The following is a 25,481-nucleotide window of genomic DNA, read 5'->3' on the forward strand; positions in this document are numbered from 1 at the left end:
ATATATGATGTAAAATTATTAGTTTAACATTATGGTTCAATAAAATTCAGGTATACGGAGAAAATATTGTAACAAGAGTAAACATTATCACAACATTTTGTAATACTGGTTGAACGGAATTATGATTGAAATTATTATGTGTGTTATAATCTCTAGCGATGTGTACAACGAAATATATAAATATATCATTAAAGATTACAACGCACATCATAATTTCAGCTATATTTCCGACATATAATTCGGTGTTATAAAATTTTGTAGTAGTTTTTACTATATTTTTTCCGTGTATCTTGAACAATCTATTTTAACGCTAAAACCATGAAAACGAAAGTTTATGACGTCAGGATCAAAGTAAGAGTGAATTATATTATTTGGGTTGAACTTACATATATTTTGCTATCTTAGTTGCTACTGTGTTGTAGAATTAAAGGTTTAACATAGGTCCAACATTTCGACTTGGATTATAGCGGCACTGTGATTATTAGGAAGCCGTGAATTATCGGAGATTAATGCGCGGCGGGAGCGTGCCTTGGTAGAGTCGTTTTTTTTTTTTTTTTACAGACGATACACCCAACACGACGCGCGTATATATCCCGGTCAATCCCGTTCCGGCATCATGGAAATGAGAATAGCGGGAGCGCGGATCGCAAGTCGATACAAAGAGATACAGAGAGTGTACATCTATTTTCCCTCGAAGCGTATCGAGACAGACCGACGCGCAATTGGTCGACACATTTACGAGAGAAAACATCCTCTCTCCTTCCTCGTCGCATCTATCCAGCGGGGATAGAAAAAAGGAAAAGCTGAACGCGAGTCAATTAGGGAGAAGATATCTATAGCGAAGGGGAGATATATCTGTTTTATGTATTGTCGGATAATTGGCGAATTAAATTGTAGTTTCGATCGAATTAATGACTCGATTAACTTGCCGCGCGTTGGCTTACGCGACTGCTGAGAATATTTATTTATCGTTTGTATCGGCTGATTTTGCGTGGCTGGCGTTTATCGACATTAAACGTCGAAAATTATAGTCGGGCCGATAATCGAATAACAGCATCCGCGGTGCGCAGATCTACCATAGAGCGATGCAATTTCCCTCTTTGACAAATATTTTCACGTCGACCGGGCAAAATTTTCACTCCGTGTCCAAATTGGTTAATGAATCCATGAATAAAAGGACGGTTGGAACAGTGGAAGCCGCGTTTATCATCATCATAAGTTGGTCCTTTTTCCCCCGATCGCGAAGAACGACGAGGAATGAACGGCGCATTCTGTTTTGCATCACGGCGGCAGCGCGACTAATTTTTGTAACTGGCAAGAATGCGCCGAAACAACAATGCACGTGAAATTCTCTTGACATTGAAAGCGTCGGAATCCCAGAATATGTGTAAACGATTGCGGGCTGAAGCGAATGTCTCTCCATTTCTGTCGCAAACACGCAACGCGGATCAGCCCGGTAATCGCGAGTACGAATTGAACGACACGCGCGTCAGTTTAATAGAAGCGAGCACGTAGTGGACGTGCGTGCGCGCGCGCACATGTATGTATGTATTAATGCGTGTATACACGTGTGAGCGTAAATACGCGGACATATACACCCGGGAGTGTATCTACGCGTACATCTACGTGTTCCGGCGGGGTTTACCCAGGTAGATCTGACGCATTGTGTATAGAAACAGACCGCGTATTAGGAATGCAAGTGTGCATAATAACAAGATATCGCGCGACGATGCCCGAGTCGAAATTTTAATGCTATTCTGATCTTCTGAAAGGTAACGCCTAATTAAACGACCTGTGGACTAGCAGAATCCTACTTTGACGATACTGCATGGAGAAAAATAACTCAGAGAGATAGCAGATTTTATATGTTATCGTATCGCAAATAAATAAATATACAGAGTTTTTCTTGAGCACCGTCTAATATTTTAAGAATGGATTCTTGAGGTTACTTTATGAAGAAATAAATATAGGTTTATACGAATTTATATGAATTTTGCTTTGTAAAGTGATCTCAAAAATCAATTAAAGAAAGCTCTTAAAAAATTGAAAAATATTTAACCGCAATAGAAATCGACTATCCGCGCTTCGACCACCGCTCGTCTCAAATGATTCGTGCGAAATTGCTCACGGAACCTGCCAGCCCCGATTGATTAATCTCTTAATTAATTTTCGCCGTAGACCGTGTCAAAGCGATTGTCGTCGTCACAGATGAGCAGGCGGACGACAATGACGACGATCACGATAATGTCGTAATTCTGAAATTCGTCCTACGAATTTTAATTCTTTCACCGCGAGGTCGAGCGTTAATTCGTACAAAGAAACAAAGTGGCGGAGATAATCGAAATGGTAATTGTTATCACGGTCGTTAACATATCGATGAAAGGAGGAAGTACTGGTGTGCGCACACGTAGGCGCATCAATGGAATTGTGAATTTACAATTCCACTTTGGCACTTCGGCATGGCGAAAAGCAGAGAGGGGAGGAGAGGGAGAGAGAGGGAAAACGGTTGGAGTGATCTTCCCGCTGAGCTGCTGCCGCTTCAATGGCGCGTTTAATGAATTTAAGTTACCTTCTCCACTTATGAGGCTCAGGTCAGACACCGTCTAACCATGCCTCCGTACACGTAATAAACTCCGATCTAGGTTGACAACATGTGTCGACGCGCCACTCTCGCAGATTTCTATTAATAGAACATCCTTGCCGTGAACACTTTTGTCTCATGGAAAGGGGAACGTGATTTGATATGAGAATCGATCACGAAGACAGCGTACGAGGGTAGTTCGAAAAGTTTCCAGAATGATAACGGAAACAAAATAAATTTATTTCAAGATTAGATTTTATTTTTCAACATAATTCCCTCGAAAGTCAACACACTTGGTCCAATGTTTCTCCAGCTTCTCGAAAGTGACATTCTTCAAGATCTCCAAAATAATAAATAAAAATAAAATTTACAGCTCTTACGTATTCGACGAGGGGACATAAAATTTCTCCTTGTTCCATCAAGTTGTCGTTAGGGCGGTTTTATGATATAACAGCGGGTAACGGGCATTTGTCGGGCCCTCCTAGCGCAGTTTGTGCATTCGAGACGCGATGGTCGGCGGCCAAATGGGCAGAAGAGACCGGTCTTGCGACGGTATGCCGCTTGACGGTAGGATATCGCGACAGTACATAACGCCGCGCGCATTTTGTTGATTCTACCGCTGCACGTACGTACGATACGTACGAAGTGTACGTACGTACCGGGTAAGCTGCTGCGCGCTGTAATGTATCGTCAAAGTCGCGTTAAAAACGGTCAGTGTAAAAGTTTACGGAGGGGAAGTGCCGCCATAAATTCACATAAGCGTCGTGCCGACGGGCAAGTAAAGTCATATCATTGCGTTTAATGCGATCAAATTGCAGTTGTCGCTTATATTTCTTGCGAAATACGGCGAGCGGCAAAGACGAGGATTTCTCTTAGCGGATGGGGTGAAAGGGGTGGAGGGGGCGTTCATTTTATTGGATTTTAAACAAATCCCTGCGCGCGCGCGACGCCGCGCGTGAACGTCGATTTGTTACGTCGTTGTTACCGCCGCGAGCATGGCTGTCGTTACGAACACATGCCGTTGTTATTGCACGACCGCATGACACGCGACTGTCGCCTTTATCATAGCATGGCCATTGTAGCCGTGGCTACTTGACTGTTGTCATTTCTGACATCAAAGCGTCATCGGCAAACATCGCGTCGCGATCAGTCGCAACTTTAATCCGATCTCCTCTCCTCTCTCCTCTACCCCGTTGATTGGACGCAACTTCGCCGTTTTCTTCGTCTATTTTCTTCATCGCGATGCAAGAATTCAACTTTCACGTGTGTACGTTGTGGAACAGCTGGAAATAAGCCGCGCTATATGAGCGAAATAAAGTCCGCTCTCTCGGCGAAATTTATTTCCACGCACGCTTACAAGACTTGCGTATGCGCGCTCGAAATAATTCCGAGCGTTGGCGTGACCTGGTTTGAGAACCGGTATCGATTCGCCGACGGTAATGTATTTCGATATTTTTACTGTTCGAAAATGCAGTCTAATTGCTAAATCCCCTTGTTCAAGCTTGTCGGATTGTACCGGGCGTCTGCAATCGGCACGATTAATAACTTCCAGATCGAGAGCCAACGGGCTAACGGGTTAGTTGGTTCGTCGGCTTTCGCAAGGTTTATTGAGCAAACATTGGCTGAAGTTGCGATTGCGGACGTCGTATTGCCAAAATCGATAGCCTCACGTATGGCGGAGAATAAGCCGGGAGATAAAGAGTCGTGAAGATACGCGGTTCGACATGGAGAATTTTTCCTCGACTTACATTTATTACAATCCCTGTTCTTAACTCCCCTTTACCGTACAAATTAACCGATATTTAATTACACGCCGTTTGCAAATATTTGCGGCGCGCACGCGGCAAATTGCATCGCAGGGTTAAGTGTAGGAAATTTGGAAGTTGGCTACAGCTAGTTCAAGATGATCTAAGGGAGTGTTCCAGCTTGTTTGCCAACTTGCTTCATAACGTCGATGTTATCAGGCAATTCTCTCTCGATCGATTGATTACCTGCACGCGTCCCTTATAAACTTCCAAACCTGCGCTCCTAACGAAATCAAATAGTAACACTGACTCCAGTGCGTTCAAAGTTACGCACTTTCGGTCTAATCAGCGTGAAGGTAAGACGTTACAGCCGGGGAAGTTACAACGAGATAAGAAGCGTAAGCGTTCTCGCTGATTTTTATCTTTTATAACAGGGAAGGTGCTTTTCGTTACCCTGAAGCGAGAAACTGTTACTGAAATTTACGTTCTTTTATATTATTATATAACTCAAAGAAAGAAAAAGAGATAAATGGTTAGGTGCTTTTATCGACATTCTAGGGCAAAACTCCTTGAGAGCTTTACAGGAAAGGAAGACCCCGAATCGAAATGTTCGTTCTGTGTTGAAGCTTTCATTCAACACGCAGGGAATCTTCCTTCCTATTTGTTGGCTTTTTGCTAAGCTTACTGATCCAGACATGGGCTTTAATGGGAGAGACGATGAAGGAAAACTAGACATTAAAAGCTCGCGAATATACGTCAAAAGATCTCGATGTGTTTACGACGTGTCGGATGACCCCGTGGGTTTGATCGAACGGCTGATCAGCTCGTTTGGGCGTTCGCCGCAAAACGAGGAAATTTTATCCCGCTGCTCCGTTCATTTCGCCAACGATGCCGCGCGACAGAGTATACTGATCGTTCCTGGCCCTCCCGCCGCGCGCACGGCGGTGCTCGCAATCTACGTGTCGTAATTTGCTCAATCGCTCGATCTCTTTCTGGTCCAGCAGTCTTCCGCTGCCGATTGGACGATATCGCGCTATCGAATGGGCGGATGGAACATTAGTTACCGGTAACAAGCGCGCGGAACAAGTATGTTACACCGTACCGAGGGCGTGTTCGACACAACCATAAAGTATGCGTCACATCGTGCCACTTGCGCGAATGTAGCGACCAGGTGAGGATTTGTTTATTGGTTTGCGAACAAGGATGCCGAAACGGGCACATATATATCGATAAGAATATTGGTCGATCGATCGATTGCGATCTGGAATGCACCCGCCATATGATCGGCTGTTGACGCGATTTCTCTTTCTCTCTCTCTCTCTCTCTCTTTCTCTCTCTCGCTAGCTCGCTCTTTTTCTTCTTCGTCCCGTCGTATTGTATTTACAATACGAAAAATAACGCACGGCAAAGATAATATTTTTATTTAGAAAAATAGGCGGGTCAGCTAAAAATATTTCCCGTCGAGGCTATTTGCCGATGCGTCTACCCCAGTTTTCAGCGACAACGCGCGTTTACCTTCGTTTTTCCGGTCATCGAATCGGCGCGCGCTGGCGCTCGTGCTCGCTGTCTCTCCGGCTCGCGTTGTTTCATCGATTCGCACTCAGTTTGTCTAGTTCAAACAACGACGACGAGCAGTTAGATACAGGGGAGACTTTTATTCGTACCGCCGGCACGGCGCCGCAACTCGTTACCGGCGCCGGCACCTGCGCCAGATGGTGAAATAATTTGAAACTTGTGCGAATAAACGACGAGTCTTCGAGATTACCGGTTGGGAAAACTGAAAATTGCTTGTCCCTTCTAAGTTCCGCGGTCCCAGCGGATCGTGAGAGCACGAAGCTTGTCCTTTGCCGGCGCGAGAGACTGATCGGAAAGGAGACAGGACGGAATGGCGGTTAGAAAAGGAAAAGGGAGGGGGACGCACTATGTGGAAGGTGACAGCCGGTGAAAGAGCTGCCGCGGCGTCTGGAGAAACTCCGAACTTGTCGATAGATTCGTTAGAGCGAACCCGGCCTCTCTCTTTTCTCTCCTCTCTTCTCCCCCCCTCTCTCTCTCTCTCTCTCTTCCAGGGTACCGGGTTGACTACCAAGACGCGCACCGTGTTTTCCCCCGAACTTCCGGCCAAATTGAATCACGCGGAATTTCGTGGTAACAATCTTCTGTTTGACTTGGAGCGACCGGTTGATTTACCTCCTGCTCGGGATCCGCACGTGGTTCTCGCCAGTCGTTTCGGGGTCTAGCGATCTCTCGTTCCTCTCGTCGAGCGGGTTCGAGCTTCTTCAATATAACTCGATCGCGACGTGTACTCGACAGGAGGAGGATAGCGACGCGGAGAGGTCGGTTGTACCAGGATGCCGAAAGGGGTGTATATGTTTATAAATAAATTTTCGTGAGTGGACTATTGATACTGTTTCTCAAAAGAGGAGCAGACAGGCAAAGAGAGAGAGAGAAAGATTAATTGGAATTCAGTCATGCGCACTGAGGTGTAGGTTTCCGAGTGCAAACGCGGGATATTTATACGCGATAAGAGACATAAAGATACAACGTGATATTTCGACGCGACGCGTTAATGTATGATGTACGTAACGCAAATGACAGGACGTAGACGCCCATCGCGTCGCTCCAGATGTTGCCTCTGCGGAAGCGAAACGTTATGAATTAGTGCCGGAGCGTAAACAACTCGTACAATTTATGCCGCGCATTCCCAAATAATAATATGTAAATGTATTATTCATAGCTTACGGCGCATATTTTCATTAAATTAACATGGAATCTTCGTTCTTGGATCCGTGTCGAATTTCGCGGAATGTTCTCTGTTTGAAGTGACATTGTGGGTATTTCTATCTTTTTTCTTAAAAATCCGCGCCTGCCGTTTTTCGTGAGAGAGAGAGAGAGAGAGAGAGTTCGCGATGAAAACATTTCGTTTCGCTTCACATTCGTCTTTAATTACTTTGCCGAGTTTTTGCGAAACCTTGATTTTCCATACGGGTTGCGCGCGAGGTGTTGTGTAGTTCGTTCGAAGGGACGCGATTTCCTGGCCGCGTACTTGGAGGATATACGGTACTGATCTCATTAACAAGTGACATTCTGTGTACCGCGAACTCGAATAGAACAGAGGTAGAAAACAGGAAGTTCACTTCGAGTCCGGAGGGAGTCATTTGGTTTGGCAGGGCCGTTTGACGTTCAGGCACAGGCCGGTATTTAATGATCCTCGACGGTCTCGCTCTGTGCCATGCTAATTACCACATACTCGTTGATTGATCACCGTTTTATGCGCTCGGCTGTTTTTGTGCCCGTAATACCATAATACTATCACGATTAAATTTAGCTAATATGAGATTGCGATTTGTGTCGATTGTTTGCCGCTTCTCGTTTAGAACGCGCGCGCACAAAACTTTTTCGCTGATAGGAGCTACATTTTGAAGCAAGCGCTTGTTTCTTGTGTTTGCAGATAGACAACGGTGCTGCTGTGTACCAACTTTGGGAACAGAGATGAGTTGAGGATCGACTACGATGTTGAGTCGTCTTTCGGCCGTGGTGGCCTCCATTTTGGTTCACCAAATACACTTCCTGTGCACAGCCAGCACTTTGGGTAAGTTGTAATAAAGGGAGTTTGATGTTATTCAGATGAAATGTCGGGAGAGGAGGCGGATCATTATTTCAAATAAATGAGAAGATGGGAGAGGATGGCAGGGCCAATGATACGCGCAATTGAGGAAAATTAATGAAAGGGGGAAATCGTAGAAAGCGATCGAGAGGCGAACTCAATGTATTTACGTTCAGTAGCTTCGCACCAATATTCTGCTGCGCTGGCGTGCTCAGCGGTGGAAAGAGAGTCTTTGTTACCGGTGAAAAATATTCAGGCGCGTAGTTTTCTGAAGGAAAACCAGATTATAGCCGGCTGAATAACGAGCCGCGGGCCGAATGGTCGGCAGCCAGACATTGTCCTATAATTTTCCAATTAAGGCATTGGATTCTCATAAATTCACGAGCTCGGACGGCTTCCATAAATTTGACGCCGTACCGAGCGACAAACCGCGGTCGATCCGACGTACTTTTAGATTCGAGGCGGCTCTTACATCGTCGGTTGAAATGCTGAAATTGAAGGGGAGGAAGAACGATGAGGAAAATCGCGCAATTGATCACGATACTCCTCGGGAGGCACGAAAGTCTGTTTTCCTTTGACAGGGATAATATAGGGCACTTCCGGCGCGCGCGTCGGATCCGCTCTCGCTGCATCTTTGTGACGCGAAAATATGTATTATAACGAGGCGACTTTGAGAATTTACCGGTTGTGCGCGAACGCCTTTCTCCGCTTTTACATATTGCTTTTTTTCTTCTTCTTTCCTTTTTTACGAAACTACGTATTCGAGCATCGCATTTTCCGTGTTCGCTAAAATGGGATCAGTATATCATCACTTAAAAATAATGAAGTCCGTTATAAGTACAGTCCGTTACAAGTACAGTAAAATCTCGCTGAAAAGATTTAGTTGATAGTAGGGGTGGGAAGTACAGTATCGATGTTTCATGTATCGACTTTTCCTACTATCGATATTTCATCTTTCGATACATCGATAACACTTATCTATACTTGAACAGGAATGTGAAAGAGGTTTTTTCAATTGTTGAATCATCCGTCGACGTTCCCGTAGCTTCAGACGCGCGTCGAGAGTGTAATCCGCGTTCGCGGGCTGTGTCTGAAGCGTATTTCGGAATCCTGACCGGTAACCGGGTTTATCCCTCCCGTGGAGATTACGTGCTTCGTCTTTCCAGCGGATATTAGAAGTCCGTCCGCCTCATTCCTTTCCCGGGGTGTCTCTGCAGCGGGAGAATTCAACTTGTTAAATTGGTGTAACGGGAGGTGGCCCTACGCCGGCGTAGGAGCTGATACATCTCCCGAGGATTATCCTATCCTTCCACGAGAAATGGTTAGGTGGAGAGACCTTGGGAGGCGAGATAGAGAAACAGGCGGAAAGTGAGACGATTCGTCAAGGCGAGGTGAAAGGAAACGGTACAGATTTGGGTTACCGCGCGGACGATCAGCTGGGAAAATAATTTTCGGGCCGCATCTTTCACATCGTCGGGATTTCTCGGATCCTCGAGCGCGTTCGTGGAAACGAGAGGAAGAGGTTCGTCTCTGAGCAAAGACGACCCTTCTGACTGGCGAGCCGAGTCGCCTCTTCCTGCCTCTCTTCTTCTGCCGTCTCGAAGTGGCCGCGTAGAACGACAAGGACCGTTTGAATCGTCGAATTTGATGGAGAGAGATATTGCAATGGCCGCAGTCTCGCGCGGCATCTCCGCGATTCCGTCGCGGTCTATTTTTCAACACTCCGCAGTCTGTGTCTCCTTCAGCGGCGCGCGCGGCCGCTTTATAAGAGAGGAGATTGCATGCTTTTCCGCTATTGTTCCGAAAAAACGACGACTCGCTTGGAAACTGGCTTTATTACCTCTTTCTGTTCGACTCGCGTACCGTGCCAAGCTATGCAAAGCTATACTTATAAGGCCGCCTTCGACCACAGGGGATGTAGAATGAGGAAAGATAATTCTGTGCGCTCGCGGAATTGTAGCGGACAAACGTTGCGAAATGTGTGATGTGCGCGCGATTCACTGTGGTGCCCGTTTGTCCTAATTAAGTCTCGGATCATTTATTCAGTCTGCGATAAATTGTTACTTCCGGGGATGGATCGGTCTTTTTAAAGCTCTGTGTCGAGTCGTCTGGTTCTCATCGCGAGTTCGTCGCTCCACTCGGATTTTTCATTCCTCTTTTTCCACGGCTATCATGAGAGAGAGAGAAATCCGCTTAGAAACGAGTATACGCGCATAATGCGCGCGTAATACGCGTATTGTTTACGAAACGTCTCGTAACGGGACATTTACTCTCCCCGTGCGTGTGTGTTTACTTGGAATTTTTGCGGAAATATTTATTCTGAGGCCACAAGAGCAAGCCGACGGTCGGTTGCGTGTGCGCGCGTATGTCGAAAGTATTTCCGCGTTTTTGCATTTAAACAGGAAGATGGACGTGCCGGCGCGAATCTATGTTAGATTTTGTTGCCGGCATACGCGCGCGCATGAACGTGCTCATTTCGTCGCCGCGGGAATTACGGCGGAGTCGCGTTCGACGCGCGTTTCCCAGTGTACGCGCGTGAACGCACACTGACGCGATGCATGCGAAAGGTAATTTGACCGAATCGATCCTGTCAGTCCGGCCGTCGAACTATGGCTTTAATATTGAAATTTTTACACGAGGGTTTAGATACAAATGTTCACACAGGGCTTCGTGCACCGCTAGCCGCGCACAACGCGCGCAACAGGATTCTTTGACCAATTTACTATCGATTATTACTGAAAAAGAATTACGTGGCACTCATAATTTCTCTCTGATATCGCAAGAAAAAAGAGAACAGGAGCACTCGTATAATTAAAGTATATTAAAGTATCTTGATGAAAATATACGCGAAGACGATGAGGATCAAAGTATGAAACGCAAACGATGGAATGACGAAAATGAAGAAATCTCTCACGGTCTTACCTTTTAATACGGTGTTTCTTTATTTCCTTTTTTCTCTCCTAAGAGAGATTATTAAATTTTTTGCGTGTTTGAAATCGCGCGGCTTATTGAGAAATTTGCCGTTGGTTGTGAAACTGCACGAGGTGAATATATTTGCGCGTACCGTCTCAGGAAGTTACATAGTCGCGTGTGCTTCTTGCTGATAAGGCCATTCAAGTGTCGGCAAGTAAAGGGATTCGCTCCGTCCCGTCGCATCGGGATGGAAAGTGAAATTCTCTTCGGTCTTATATACACGAGCCGTATTATCTTTTTCTTTAATTTTTTTTTTTTAGTATGCTTAACACAATGAAGCTTTCAGTTTGTGTGGATTTTCAGAAGACTTCATTTCTCTACATCCTTGCGACTGTTCGCGATAATGTTTTTGCACCTCTATGTTAAACGTACCTCTCGCTTGTTGAACGAAATTTCGAGTACAAATTGGTTGTCATAAGTTTTCAAAATGGAACGATCGATATTGGCTTTAGGATATTTCGTTTACAGTTTGAGAGAATATTATCATTTGGAACATTTCGTTTGGTAGGTGATTTGCAGAAATTTATTATGCAACAGCAAAAAATTATTGTAATATTGGAGATAATAATAGTATAGAATTTATTGTATATAGTTACAACATAGATAAATATTTGTACAAAACTTCAGAAATATATATCTCTTTTTCCAAAAAAATGTTTAAAAATTTCTTACAAAACCACGTTTCAAATGAGAATATCTTCTTAACGTGGTACAGACAATGTAATATATATTTACATATATTTATTATACAACATATATTTATTATTATTTATATGTTTAAATATCTTTTGAATTGTGTTGCAGGTGCGAAGTCGTTTCCAGGGTTAGAAAACCTGCCGCGCTCATTTTGGCATGAACTCAGTTCACCTTTCACAGAGGTTAGTCGCATATAAATACTATTAGATTTTTCGACGGAATTACTTCAATTAATCATTTAGGTTCATGTATAATGAGAAGTTAGAAATAACATTCTATTTTGTTTCGATGGTACATGTGAAAGTCACTTGAATGTCGAAAAGATTTAGTCGAAATTAGTCTTTTAAAATGACCGATCTGTTCGTATCAACGGTACGATCTGTATGATATTTTAAGGAAAAAATTTTGCTCCAACATTTATTACATCTATTGAACAATTCTCGCCGCAGAACGCGCATTTATCACGAATGTAAAGTCTATGTACATTACCGGAATTTGCAATTCGAATAACCGCGTTCACCGTTTGAGTGTTTCGTATTCACTGTTTAATGCATTTTGCATGAAGCGTTACATACTTATATACTTACATACACACACACACACACACACACACCCACAAGTGTTGAAGCTGACCTTCACGTGACTTTCAAGCGACTATTCAGGGTCAAACCGATGACACCATCTTATGATTCCCTCGAAACCATACAGTTTTTGTCTGCAACATTTTTTAATAAAACTCATATTTTTCAAAATATTCTAGTGTCCCGATCTTTTTGTTACACCCTGTATATATATATATATATATATATATATATATATATGATTGACGGTTACAAGCAATTCGCGTTACTTCAAAAGCCAATTATAGTTTCTCAGATTACATTACGGGAGTATTGAACGCGCATCGAGTAACAGAAAGCGTGAACGGGTTTTGATTTTTATCGTAGGTTTACGAGGTGGAAAGTTTCGTGACTGAAACTAGTGGCACTCCTGAACCGAGGCCATTTTTCGAGGATCCGGAGAGCAACATTACCGTACAGCTTGGTGCTCAAGTCTACATGCACTGCAGGGTGCAGAATCTACAAAATACTCTCAAGGTGAGTTCCACGCGTTTCCATCTTCGAGCGTATTCGATGTAATGCGCGGATTCGCCAACAAATTTGATTCCCTGCTCGTGTAACTCACGTAGGCTTATCGAAAAAGATAAAGAGAGAGGGGGTGAGAGAAATCTCTGTAATTAATAATTCGAGATTTCTTCTTCTCACACAAATCTGTTTCCTGTCTTTCGGTCTTCGCGTCGTTGTCGCGTAAAAACAAGGAGCAATATCGTTTTGATATTGTTTTAATTTACAAAGACCCACTTTCCCTTCTTGCGTCTAAGCGCGAGAATAAGTAAGATTTTCGTTGTATGCGATGTCACGTTATATCCTAAAAGCCAAGTACTCTGCACTGTTTTATGAAGACCTTGTTAACTTTTCTATTCTCTTTCCCATGTACAGCCACAATGCGGCACACTTAGCTCATCCTAATTCTTCCAAAGGAAATTCCGTAGATAGCGGTGAAATATTTTCCTCCTAATTTTGCGGTCGCACTTTATCAGCACGATGACGGTATCGTGCCGGAACCTTCGTGCTTATTTGGCGTGCTCGTGTGTGCATGCGTGCGTAAACAAATTTCGTGCGCATGTTTGCGCGAATTAAGCCGTATTGCCTATTTATTTAACAAAATTGTGTATTGAAAGGTTACATAATTTTCAATTTATTCATATATTTCATAATCATTTATGGAACGGCGCTTTTATCATTGTCAGCAACGCGCGCAGCAATATCGCACGTGAGAAATACAATTATAAGTATGATTATTATTGGGATTTTTTATTATTGGCTCGCTCGCACGGCAATGCCGTGCCGGTCGCGTAAAAGCCCAGTACAAAATGGCTCTAAAAGGAGTTTAATTGAGTCATGATATATCAAGAGTATATAACAAAAGTATTATAACTTACCAGTACGTCATATCCTCTTAGTCGATAGACAAAAAATATGGTGCCTAGGTGATATAATTCAAACAGTCAACCAAAGTTGACTTTTCCGTTGAGCTTTTCTACTTATATCTAGGCTCTGCTATGGCTCTAAAACGCAGTGATTCACGCCCTGGAAAGTAGAACGATTAATGTCGGCTTTTGGTTGTTCGCCACTTTCGTCGTCGTGATAATCTTTACAAATAATTTTCTCGAGTTTCCACAGTTACCGCGCGATTTACGGAACGCGTTCTTCGATAATTCTGGAAGACAAGTGGTACGCTTTGACGTAATGTTTCTTCGTGCGGCGCGGTTTCCGATTGATATACATCCACGGAGTTTAAAAGATCTAATCGCCGATGTACAGATGCCGTGAGACAGCATTCGATACAAACTGATAGGTGCGGTCCTTTGAAACAGTCTTGAACTTGATATCACTGAGGCGACCAAAGTCAAGCAACACTTCGCCGTAAAGTCAGCAAATACCGACGTTGACACAATACAGTTTCCTTTTAGCGTGTACGCGCGCGTGCGCGTATGTATACCGGTATGTATGCCGTGTGGAAAGAAATTGTGATAATCTTATCCCGATTCTTACTAAATTCACCGTGCTTGTTTTTATGCTCGTTAACTAATGTAATCGTCGCTAATAAAACGACTTGTGCGGGCGCGCAAGCACGAGCGCTCCTCCACGTAAATTTTCTCTTCCGCGAGACAAAGTAACTTAATATTTTACGCCGAGAATCACGTTAAAAAGGACGAAAACATTTTACGCGCGCTTACCTCTTGATATCTCGCACCTGTATTTGCGAAGATAACAGCACGGCACATCGCACGACGCGCCGCGACGGGAACGTTTGTCGGTATCGGTTATCATAAAAAAGCACAGAGTAAGTGCACCGTTACATTTGCCGCGATGTATTGCGATCTATAAATCGTTGCTGAACTTACCAATCTTTCGGGCGGAGCGCATGGGTCGCGCCGAGGAAGCATTCGCAAACAGTGTACCGGAACATTTCGCTCGTTGGTTTGCGAGTGCTTGGAATTCAATCTTTCTAAGTGGGAGTACGCTCGCTGGCGAGTCGAGCGAAACAAGTTGTTCCATACAATACGATGTGAATTGCATGCGTGCCGTACGTTGTCGCATCGGTATATCTCGGAATACAGTATTTAAGAATAGATTTCAGATCGTTTCTTTGATTTTATCGGGAAAGAGAGAAGGGGGAGGGATGGAGAGAGATAGAGGGAGATATTTCAGTTTGAGAGAATCAATTTCTTATAAAAATAATCAATTCACGACAAAATCGCAAAGAGAGAGAGAGAGAGAGAGAGGGAGAGAGAGATTTTTATGAAGAAAAATTCGATTTTCTAAAAAAACCGATTCAGAATTGAATATCCCTAATGTAGAGAGATTCAAGACATTTTTTCGTACACCCTAATCATACTTTTAAATGAAGATACAGCACGATTAATATGTCTTGAGTTTCTCTATATATTCACAAAAAAAGTTCACCCAAATCGAAAAGTTCGGATTTACTGTGTTCCTTGTTGGATCGTGGTATCATTATTATACAGCGGAATTTTGCGCACGAAATCACGTCATGTCTAAAGTGACTACGCGTTAGTGAAGTGATGTGCGTTCCATCGGATTAAAATTCCTACAGGTATAACACATCGCTATGTATCGATCGACGAGCCTAATGTGTTCTTCTTTATCAAACACGCAAAATATTCTCGCGAGCGAGCCAAGCTCGAGCGTGCCTTGGAAGGAATTTTCGTCACGGCGACGATACTTAGCGACAGGCACATATTTTTGGTATCTTTATTCGGCGGACTTTCCTCACGCGAAAGCGATTATTCCCTGATTTATTATATCGTATTTATTATATCGGACGAGTTATTTCGGCGAAAAAGGAATAGATGTGAAAAGAAAGCGGGGAGGAGACGACTACCGTGCTTAATATCGCGGAGCTTGCGTATCATATCTTAAATGAGGTATTAACTGCGTTAAATAAACGTAACGCGCGAGGCAGAGGCAGCAAGTTTAAAAAGATTAATAATTCATTAGCGGATGTTATAGTCGCTGTTAAATACTTCAGATCGGCATTTTCCACGTGGTAACAAGAGTGGAAAACTGTTTGCTTTATCCCAACAGATGCCGCGGAAAGCAAGCAGGAGCGGCAGCTTCATTAACAGTAACAAAGACTTGTTTCTTGTCTCGCGATCAATAATGTTAATAAGACGGTCGGCTTCAGCTGCTCTCTAATGCGAGATCCATGAGCTTGCTGTTCCAGCTGTTTATTCTCAGTCGCTCGGTGTCGGCCGAGTACGAAGAGTGATTGACTTGAACTACTTAAAGACAACCGTAAGCTCCTATCTGTCCGTCGGCGAGAGATAATCAGTTTATGTAAATTGTCCCGGCGCACTTTAACGACATATTTCGTGTTACCGTTACTCCAAACTATCGCTGTTCTGCTCTCTTGTTTTCGAGTCGCTCTCTTGAAATATAAAATTCGCCGTTCCGTTCTCTCGCTTGAAAATGCGAAATCACAAACCGCGTACGTATATAAAATTCGTCCTCGTTAAATATGTCGCGTGTACAGCGCGCGCCGGCTTCAGTTAAATATGTGTCGGCCGTTAATGGGATTCAGATTATTAATGATGAACGAGCGAGGCGGAAGGTGTAATATATAACTCGGAGCTACCGACGGCATGCAAATAGGCGCTCGCGTTCTTATAAGCAGGATCCCTGTATTCCGAATTGTCTCGAAGTCGTTCCGAACTTCTTCCCATTTTCGCGACTTCCTTGTGCGCATAACGCGCGCACATCGGCCAAACTTTTAACGGCGTCCTCGTCGCGCGCCACATGAAAGTTTATACCCGTGTAATTAGCTCGACGAAGAGGGGCTGCTACTGCATTAATTATAAGCGGACCGAGACTACGGTGATACGGCGTTATACGTAATTAACGTGTTACATCTAGTACCATTTAAAATAGACGTGAGTAGTCGAGACATTTATCGGGTGGGGAGAGGGAGGGGAGGGGTATTGAAGCGATGATGGGAGAACGTCGAATTCGCAGGTTACGGATATATTTGCGCATGGAGACAGATAATTCAGAAGGGCAGTAAATTTTTTCTAATATCATTATATTTTAATGTAACACATCCTCTTTAGTTTCTAGAAAAAAAGAAACATCAGCCTTATCTGTATATTTATACCCAAAAGAATTATTTAGTTTCTAAGCAAAATCCGAGATGAACGAATTAAACGCGTGTTTTTCGATGAAAGAAACAGATTTTTCAACTGCTACTCTTATAAGCAGAAATTCTGTTTCCTTCATCTGAGACGCATTTGCTTCGTCCATTTCAGGTAAATTCGACCAAATTATTTTATCCATGTATTTTACATAATTATCTTTATCTGATTTTTTTTTTTAAGTTTTCGTGATATGGAAAAATATTTAATTTAGCTTTCGAGTTAGCCAGTATCTTCTCCCAATTATAATTATCTTTACATTCTATGATAATTAACTTTATTTTATTACTAATTAATTATTACTAATTAATTATATTTTATAAAGTCGCACGCTCATGTAAAGATACAACATGCCTCTCGCGGCCTGCGCGAGCGCCCTGCATCTCGCGATATTCCACGTCGACAGTTTACGACTACACTCGCGCTTTACGGCGTTTCCCCGCGGCGAGTTCTCAACTATATACTTGTCAATTTTTTCGCGAACGCATTAACGCATCCGCGGCGGATTCTTCGGAGTTTGGATTCTTCGACGAAGGGAAGGAAGCCGTTTCGCGAACGTTGTAAACTTTTAAGGCGGTGCGACGTTGCACGCCGTAGGGCGTTGATGAAATTTTCACTTCATGTGCGTCATGAGAGCCGGACTCCTCTTCCTCGGCTTTTCGCGCTCTTGCTTTTCCTACTCTCTCATATATTATTCGACAATGCCCACGTGGCAGGGATTTGATAGGCGGACTGGATATTGCACGGTTGCTTCTCGATCGCGCGACCGCACACTGATTCGTTGTGTATATCAGTCCCGAAGGGACTCGCTTGCTCGGATCGTCTTTCCGCTCGTGCAATATTGTCATGCATAGCGGTGCTCGTTTTCTTGAAGTCAATTGAGAGCGAGTGATAAAGGGGAAAGAGGACAGGGGAAGAGTCCAAAGGAAACGATCTCTCTCCGCGACGTGGCGAATGCCTTTCGAACCGTCCAACGGGACAAATTAAAGCTCGACATTTTAACGTCAGCTCGTAATTATACGTTAAAATATTTACACGTAATTAACACAGGTGTTGGTAAACATACGCTGTTTCACGTACGTTTCGTGACCTATGGAAAAGCGGCCGCGGCTCGAGCTTTCGCGCGCGACTTGTGCCAGGCAAATTACACGTTGCGCTTTTTGTATATTCGAATCTCCGAGCGGGTTAATTATGATAAAAAATACTATAAGCGGAACTCTTAGATTTGTCAAACTTAAATTTGTAATCGCAAGGAAGCGATACCTTCGATTTAAAATGATATATTTTATTAATTCGCGAATTTCTTTACGGCTGCGTCCCAATTAATGATAAAGGTTGGGTGGAGAGGGAAATGTTAATTATTTCGCGTAATGGAAAATCGCGGCAAAAATTCTTTTGTCAAGCCATTATAACGCTCCAGCAATTACCCATTGGTTCTCTAGCTTTTAGAAGCTATTACTTTCTTTTTTTCCCCTCTCCTCTTTTCCCGGAAGTCTCGCCACCGTTTCCCACTTCGTACCGAACTCCTTTTCAATTAGTTGTTCCTAGTGCGCCCCAGGTCCGCGTTTGCTTTTATCCATTATCTCACGTTTGGTTCAATCCGCATACTCCTTCCTCGTCGACGAGTTTTAGGCGGCGGCTGGTCTCATTCATAGGCGAAGTTTCGCCGCGACTCGCCAATAAGAGATTCGAAGACTAATTAAAGTTTCGCTAACGTGACTCCCGTTGATGCTGTCCCGACGCCGGACAATAAGTTATTCTGGCCCGCGGGCACGCGCGTTGGTCTACCGCGTGGGTTCCTTTTTTTTCCACAAGTTTCGCGCGCTACCGTCGACGGGGCGAGGAGCCCGATTGCGGTTCCCGTCGATGGGCTGGCGAATCCAATTTTCTTACCTTTGTGCGGCGGCCCCGAATTCCAGTTAGACCGGCTTTACGGATTTCGACAAGCGTCAGAGATCACGGTTGCCCGAAACGAGATTTCCACTGTTGGAGTTGTAACCGCGTAACTCTCGCGAGCTTCGCGGTGATTTAAGGGGCTCCTCACTTAACTAAAGAGGATAGTAAATTCTGGAACTTTTAGTGTTTTAGATCAATCCCGGGGTCGCCCGGTATTATCAGCGCCGGAACTTTTCGTTGTTCGCCGATGTTGAATCCGGCCGGTTCCACCTCTCCGAAAATTCTCAACATATCGTGAGCGTCGATCCGACGAAAGCGCAAACGTTACATAAAATAAAACACATTAAAAATAAAATATAACAAAGTTAAAAATCGCTCCCGCTAGAGCGGGCAGTCGCAATTTCGGCAGATATTCTATAAAATGTGATCGCGGAATATTCGGAAATTCAATGAATATCAGCGTAGAACAACTCACTTACGCGGCACAGAGACCGCGAAACACAACGTTTTCCGAGCGGTTCGTGTTAAATAATTGCGCGTGTGCGCGTTGCTAGTGTTGCGCTATTAGCCCCGATAGAAATTTACTGATACATGAACATGTCTATTACATTCTTTGACGTAGTCCCAAACGTAAAATACGAAACGCGCGGGATATTGCGAACTAATGGAATATAAAAGGGGAAGTCGCGCGTGTACGCGGTGCATCCGCGGCAAATGTTTGCTTAAAATGGAATAAATAAACAAACGGTGTGTTGATCAGCAGCTGAAACATTGAATGCATAAATCGTTAATTTGGCGAATGACTGCGTACACTCGTTCGTTCGTTCACTCGCCCGCGCGCTCAGTCGCTTGCGTGCGAGAACAACCTGCATCCATAAATGCTTCGTGAGTAATCCATCAATCAGCCGTGTGCGCTAAACAGAAAGTATATCGTGTAATCCAGTTGTTAATCGTGAACAATTTATATTAATAGACCGTCATAAGCATTAAAAGGTTTACTGGATAATATTTGCCGATAGTGCGTATCGTGCGCGCGCACGCATTGAAACACGCGATTTCAAGCGAGTGCAAAGACCGGAGTCAATCCGACGTTTCGCAAAAGTGAATCCACCGTGCGAGTATGAGCGAGCATTTTCCCGGAGGAAATCTTTCGAAGATACTTGTACGCGCGTTGTCGTCCCGCCGCGTTTGCTCTTCTGTGTGAACCTTCACCTTCTGGATCTCCCCATTCCCAATCCGTTTCTCCACCTTACTCGCGCACTTTATCTTCTCAGGCCGAAGTATCCCGCGAATTTAGTGAAATGTCTGCCTCAAGAGAGAGAGAGAGAGAGAGAAGAACGCGCGGTCGCATTCTTGCCCCGTTGAGGATTGATTCACACTATCCGTGTAGACGACGGCAAATAAACCTCCGTCAATCCTCCGTCAAAACATTATTCAATGGTTAATGTAACACGCAGGAAAATTTTGTCGAGTGATATAGCATATTTAGAACATAATTTATCAGACTTGTATTGCGTAGACTAATACATACGGTTAGCTTGCTTAACCGACCGTCTTGTGTAGGCAGATATCGAACAGAATCCACCCTAACTCGCGCACATTTGATGATCGTAACGCGGAGACGGGACAATGAGTTCGCGATTGTAGCCGGCGAATAATTCGGCGGACGAGCGGCGATCGAGACCGACCGCGTGTATAATTTGCGAAACAAAATGTGTGTGCGCTTGTCGTAACGCCGATGGATCCGCCGTATTGCTTTGACGTTTGGTTTGTGGCTCAATTTGCATGTGATAAATGCACACCGGCGCGGGCTCGCTCTACGGATGACAGGAGAGAGGGAGGGAGAGAGGAAGGGAGGGAATGTGGTCTTCGCACGAATGCAAAATCGAAACTTTGGTAACGTTTTACCTCTTGCGGTGACTTCGCCAATAATCAATGGGGCGGCCGTTCGGTGGCGACGGCAAACTTCACCGCGTATTTTACAATAGTTAAGCGCGCTTAATAGGCGAAACGCTGCAGCAACTGGTCAAGGCGAATTATCGGAAGCGGACTCTGTGGCTTATTTATAACACATAATATTGAACGAGGTGAGATATCTCGCGCGGTCTTAGGATTATAAGTAACGACGCGCGATCTGAGGCGCGCGCCCGGTTGCAAATGGTTCAGTCACTGAAGCGACACGCGGAAACCAGACTAAATATTACTCTAGCAACGTGACATAAAGTTACTAAGACGTAATTATTCACTGCTAAGTCCTTTATAATAATGACAAATGACTATTCCTTCCGCTCGCTCGCTCGCGCGAACTGTCCTCTATTTCGAGGACACATTTTCTTTCTCTCTCTCTCTCTCTCTCTCTCGCTCTCTTCATCTCTTCTAGCTGAGACAGCAGCCTAACTCCGTGTGATGTGCGATGCCTAACGATTCTTTAACTTCCTCGTTATCAAACTTTCGTACACGGGATCATAAATATTGAAGAAGAAGAAATCGTTCTGACGTGCTGCATCGGAGGACTTCATGGTCGACGAGCTCGACCTCGATTCGTCAAGGGAGATACTATTCGCGTTAAGATGCGCCGAAAAGATGCGATTAGCGCTCGTGTACCGTAGCATTTATGAAAATCCCCAAAGAAGAAAATGTAATGTCAGTCTTTGACTTAATATTCGATCTTATTGTGTCGGGAAAGCAATGAAGAGCTGATTTCCATATGGCGAAGTTTGTCTCTCTCAGTCAGTTCATGCGGTACCCATTTGTCAAACTTTTCACTTTTCCCATAACTTTGAGGTGTCAGGAAATAGTCGAATAGTGAACGCTGATGCTCTGTGCAATATCTCGAACTGATAAACGCGAATTTGCTTTAACAATGTCTTTCGGAACATTAACCACTGATGGTGCATGGTCACGAGGCAAATTGTCGAGATTTGTCATCACCCGGCATACTGCTCAATATATTGATGCAATATCCTGATAAGCATCCTGTACAATTTTTTCGTGCTTGCTTTGGATCGTTTAATTCTCTTTTTTTTAATTAAATGTTTCGTAACGTCGATTTCCATCGAGATGGAAAAGCTCAGTCGTAAATGTCGAATATCAGGAATATCAGGTGCTTATTTGTATCGTCGTTGGCGTGACGACGAGAGAAATTAATGCCGGCGGGCATCTCTCGCGAGTTTATCTCTACTTGCGCTAAGTTTGTCCGGGGCTAACGAGTCTCGTTTTTTTGCAAGCGAAGTTTCTATTCGTGCTTTAGCGCGCGGCGGCGATACAATCGATTTAAAAGTGCGGGCGTATACTTACGTCAGATAACAGCCGTTGGCGATATAACTTAGCGTGATTTACGGGCAATACGATCATATTTTTATGGCGCACCGTTCCATTAGCTTCGACGCGCATGATTTATGCAAAGTGTTCTTGGCGCTTTCGCGAGCGGAACAAGACTACTCTTGTGTGTCCACTCGCGAAAGTCGACCGCGTATAAATATGCCACCTTTGCGCCCGCATATAAAATCGAGAGAGACGAATAGCGCGACTCGTCGCCTCGATCGGCGGCTGATGATTGCATGGGGATTACCAGGTGACTACCGGCAGGACGATGGAATCGATAAAAAACGCGGAGAATTTTTGTTGAACAATATAGCATATATAGTGCATATATAGTGCATATATAGCATATATAGCAAGAATAGTGTAATTTACTAGACGTGGCTGAAATATATTCATACTGAAGTAAAAATGTCTATATAACAACAATAAAGAAATAGGTTGAACATATATATTATTTAATCTGATTATATATACTTACCGTACGTAAAGGAATGTGAGATAAGACAGGGATGCTAAGAGGAAGGCTTAATAAAAGCGAGACAATCTTAATTGAGATATTTATTAAAAAATAAACTCTGTAATCCACTAAGAAATTAAGAAATATTCGGCCATCGAGAGTAAAGCACGGGTCTTATTTATGGTACATGTAAATTTAAAATTTTCACGTGAAATAATCGTAGAGAATCTCTGCCTTTTTTGTCCGATCTTTATGTTACTAAGGATGCGTGGTTGCCCATTTTTAATACAATATAAAGAGAGGAAGAATAACGGGGCTACGCGGTAACACAGACTTACGCTACCACCGCTTTCGTTATGCGCATAACTTCGTTATTTTTCCTCTCCTTATATTGTATTAAAAAAGGGTGACCAGTCCGCGTATCTTTCTGTAAGAAAAAAGTATTACCGTTTATGATAAATTGGCCAGTAATAAATTATTGTTGCTCAGTAATTTTATTATTCATACGAGTAACCACTTCTTTTTTTCCTATAATTATAAAACTTCAACACAATGAAAAATTTAACAGCGCCAATAATACGACCGATCGCGCTTGCGAACAGAAACTGTCACTTCAGTTCCAATTACTGTATACAGTAGACGAAGTTCATTGTTCTGTCCGACAGAGTTCAGTACTTTACAGCCGAGAAACATGATGTGTCAGTTTTTACGGTGCTTTTCTTCTACTGATAATACCCTTCTAAAGAGAATCGATTATTCACAACCATCATTTTGCGTGGCCTTTATTGGCTCGAAAAATTTCCATCTGATTGAGGCTATCTGAAGAGCCTTCATTCTTATTCATTTCGTTTTCTCTTTGGCAATTATTATCAGGAAAATCTCTTTGTTACTATTACACGTCTTACAACGCCTCGTTATTATCAGACCGACGTAATGAAGAGTTACCCGTCGGAAATAGCGGTGGTTATTTGCGCTCGTCCGTTGTAAACGTGAAAATACCCACTCGGGACGGAATTTCTATATCGCGCGTCGTCGCCTTTCTCGTTTCTAGGTATCCTGGGTGCGTAGGCGGGGTGAGGAGCTCCATTTACTCACCATCGGCCTGGACACGTACGCGAGCGACTCCAGATTCTCTCTAGCCTTTGAGAAACCTAATGACTGGCGATTGCTTCTGCGCTCCGCCACGGAACGCGACGCCGGCCTTTACGAGTGTCAAGTCAGCGCCCACCCGCCATTAATCAGGACTGTCCATCTAGCGGTGTCAGGTGAGTGAGCGCGTCATTGCGTGTGTGTTCATCTGACCGTTCCCGCTTGGCAGCCTCGAAGCAATCAAGAGCCGCTATTTCCCGCCGCTACTAACGATATGCACTTTGATCTGATGACCGCAGCGCGACCCGTAAATCAACGCGCCCACATAGTGGTACGATATGTCGGGGACAATCGCCGGATATCGGCCACCACCGCCGGATATCGGGATCGAAACGACTCCAAGAAAAGCCCGCTTGCGCTATTAAATAGTCTTCGAGTGTTCGTGAGCGATCGGAACGGATTCGCACGACTTTCGCGAGTTGAACTTCCGGAATGCAAATAGATAACACGATCCCGCTCCTTAATTAATTTCCAAGCGCACACTTCGCCTCAGTTGGGGAAGATACTTGGAGGGGCTCGAGCGATTTTTGCCGAAGAGCGAAGATCCATTTTAAATTAGCCGAACACTTTGTAAGAGTGAAAGGTGGGATGGGGGGGGCCTAGGCGCGCTCCGTGCTGCAGGTTTGAAGCAGCTTCTTGTTCTCTTTGATATAATCACTTGGGGCGCTTGTTACGGAATATATTGCGAAGTTCGTAGTCGTCGTATTAGGCGAATGAGGCTAATTTTACCGAAGGCAACGACGACAAAAGCCAAGTGCATTATACTCTTAATCCACTACTGTGAAGTACCTCTGGAAAGTTGTTCTCCGTAGATACATAATCCATGTGTCCCGTGGCGCGTTTTCGTTGGACCATAAATCACAGAAGCTCACGTCGTTAGGGTCGTCCTCTTTGCGGCATAATGGCGATCTCGATGCTGTAACGATGTCCTCGTGGCGCCCACGTCCCACGCCACTTAATTGGAATCCCGTCTCTTACTCGTATCCTCCCCCTCCTCCTCTTCTCCTCCTTCTCCACCCCGCGGTCGCTATCTCCCTTCCACGTCTCCGTTCATCTTTCGTCATCGATAACGCATCCCGAATCGAAATTTTGCCTCCACATTAACCCTGAAAATTCCGTCGGATTTAAGGAATCAGTGGAGAATCTTGAGGTCTAACTGTACAAGCTATTTTCCTATTCTGGATGTTACGGATGGTTACTCACAATGCCATGTTGAATAGTTCTTGAAAGAAGGACTCATTTTAGGATTATTCAATATTCGGTTATCTCAATATTTTTTCTCCATTATTCTGCCATGACACTCCCGATAATAATTCGTGCCACTGATATTCGTGTAAATATAACTTAATCTGCAAAAACATATTTTAATTAACGTGATGTCACCGAGAGTCTGATTAAATCTTTTTTAAGAGTCAACAAAATATATTTTACATAAAATATGGTATAATATTCGGTAATAAGAATATACGAATCACGTCGACAATATCAAAACAACAGGCAAGAAATGCAAGCTTATTCCCCTCCCATTAATTGTCAAGCGGTGTCACTCCACACCGAGAATATCGAATGATCATAACAATCAAAACAGTCTGGACCTTCAGGGAAGTTGAGCGTATTCTCGCGCGTCGCATGCAAGTGTTTCTATTATGTTTCCCATTGGCGAATTATATACACCACGGAGCATGTTGTATCGGTACACGGAGAAAACTAATTCAGAGGGACAGAAAATCCTATACTATCGTAGCGAATAAATATATATACAGGGTGTTTCTTAAGTACCA

At 43.9% G+C, this 25,481-nt stretch overlaps 1 protein-coding gene across 4 annotated transcripts in view; it reads left to right on the forward strand.

The window, feature by feature from the left end:
- LOC106741648 (peroxidasin-like) overlaps positions 1 to 25,481 on the forward strand; it is a 152,433-nt gene that overhangs the window by 31,885 nt on the left and 95,067 nt on the right. For all 4 annotated transcript variants that reach the window (XM_014613862.1, XM_014613863.1, XM_014613865.1 and 1 more), the window contains 4 exons: positions 7,775 to 7,915; positions 11,708 to 11,781; positions 12,547 to 12,696; positions 23,603 to 23,816. In XM_014613862.1, coding sequence (XP_014469348.1) covers positions 7,837 to 7,915; positions 11,708 to 11,781; positions 12,547 to 12,696; positions 23,603 to 23,816 — 517 coding nt within the window. In that variant the 5' untranslated portion in view covers positions 7,775 to 7,836. The remainder of the gene's footprint in view (positions 1 to 7,774; positions 7,916 to 11,707; positions 11,782 to 12,546; positions 12,697 to 23,602; positions 23,817 to 25,481) is intronic.

This window comes from Dinoponera quadriceps, unplaced genomic scaffold (genome assembly GCF_001313825.1).
Source record: "Dinoponera quadriceps isolate SergipeBrazil2010 unplaced genomic scaffold, ASM131382v1 scaffold586, whole genome shotgun sequence".
NCBI classification, from domain to species: domain Eukaryota; kingdom Metazoa; phylum Arthropoda; class Insecta; order Hymenoptera; family Formicidae; genus Dinoponera; species Dinoponera quadriceps.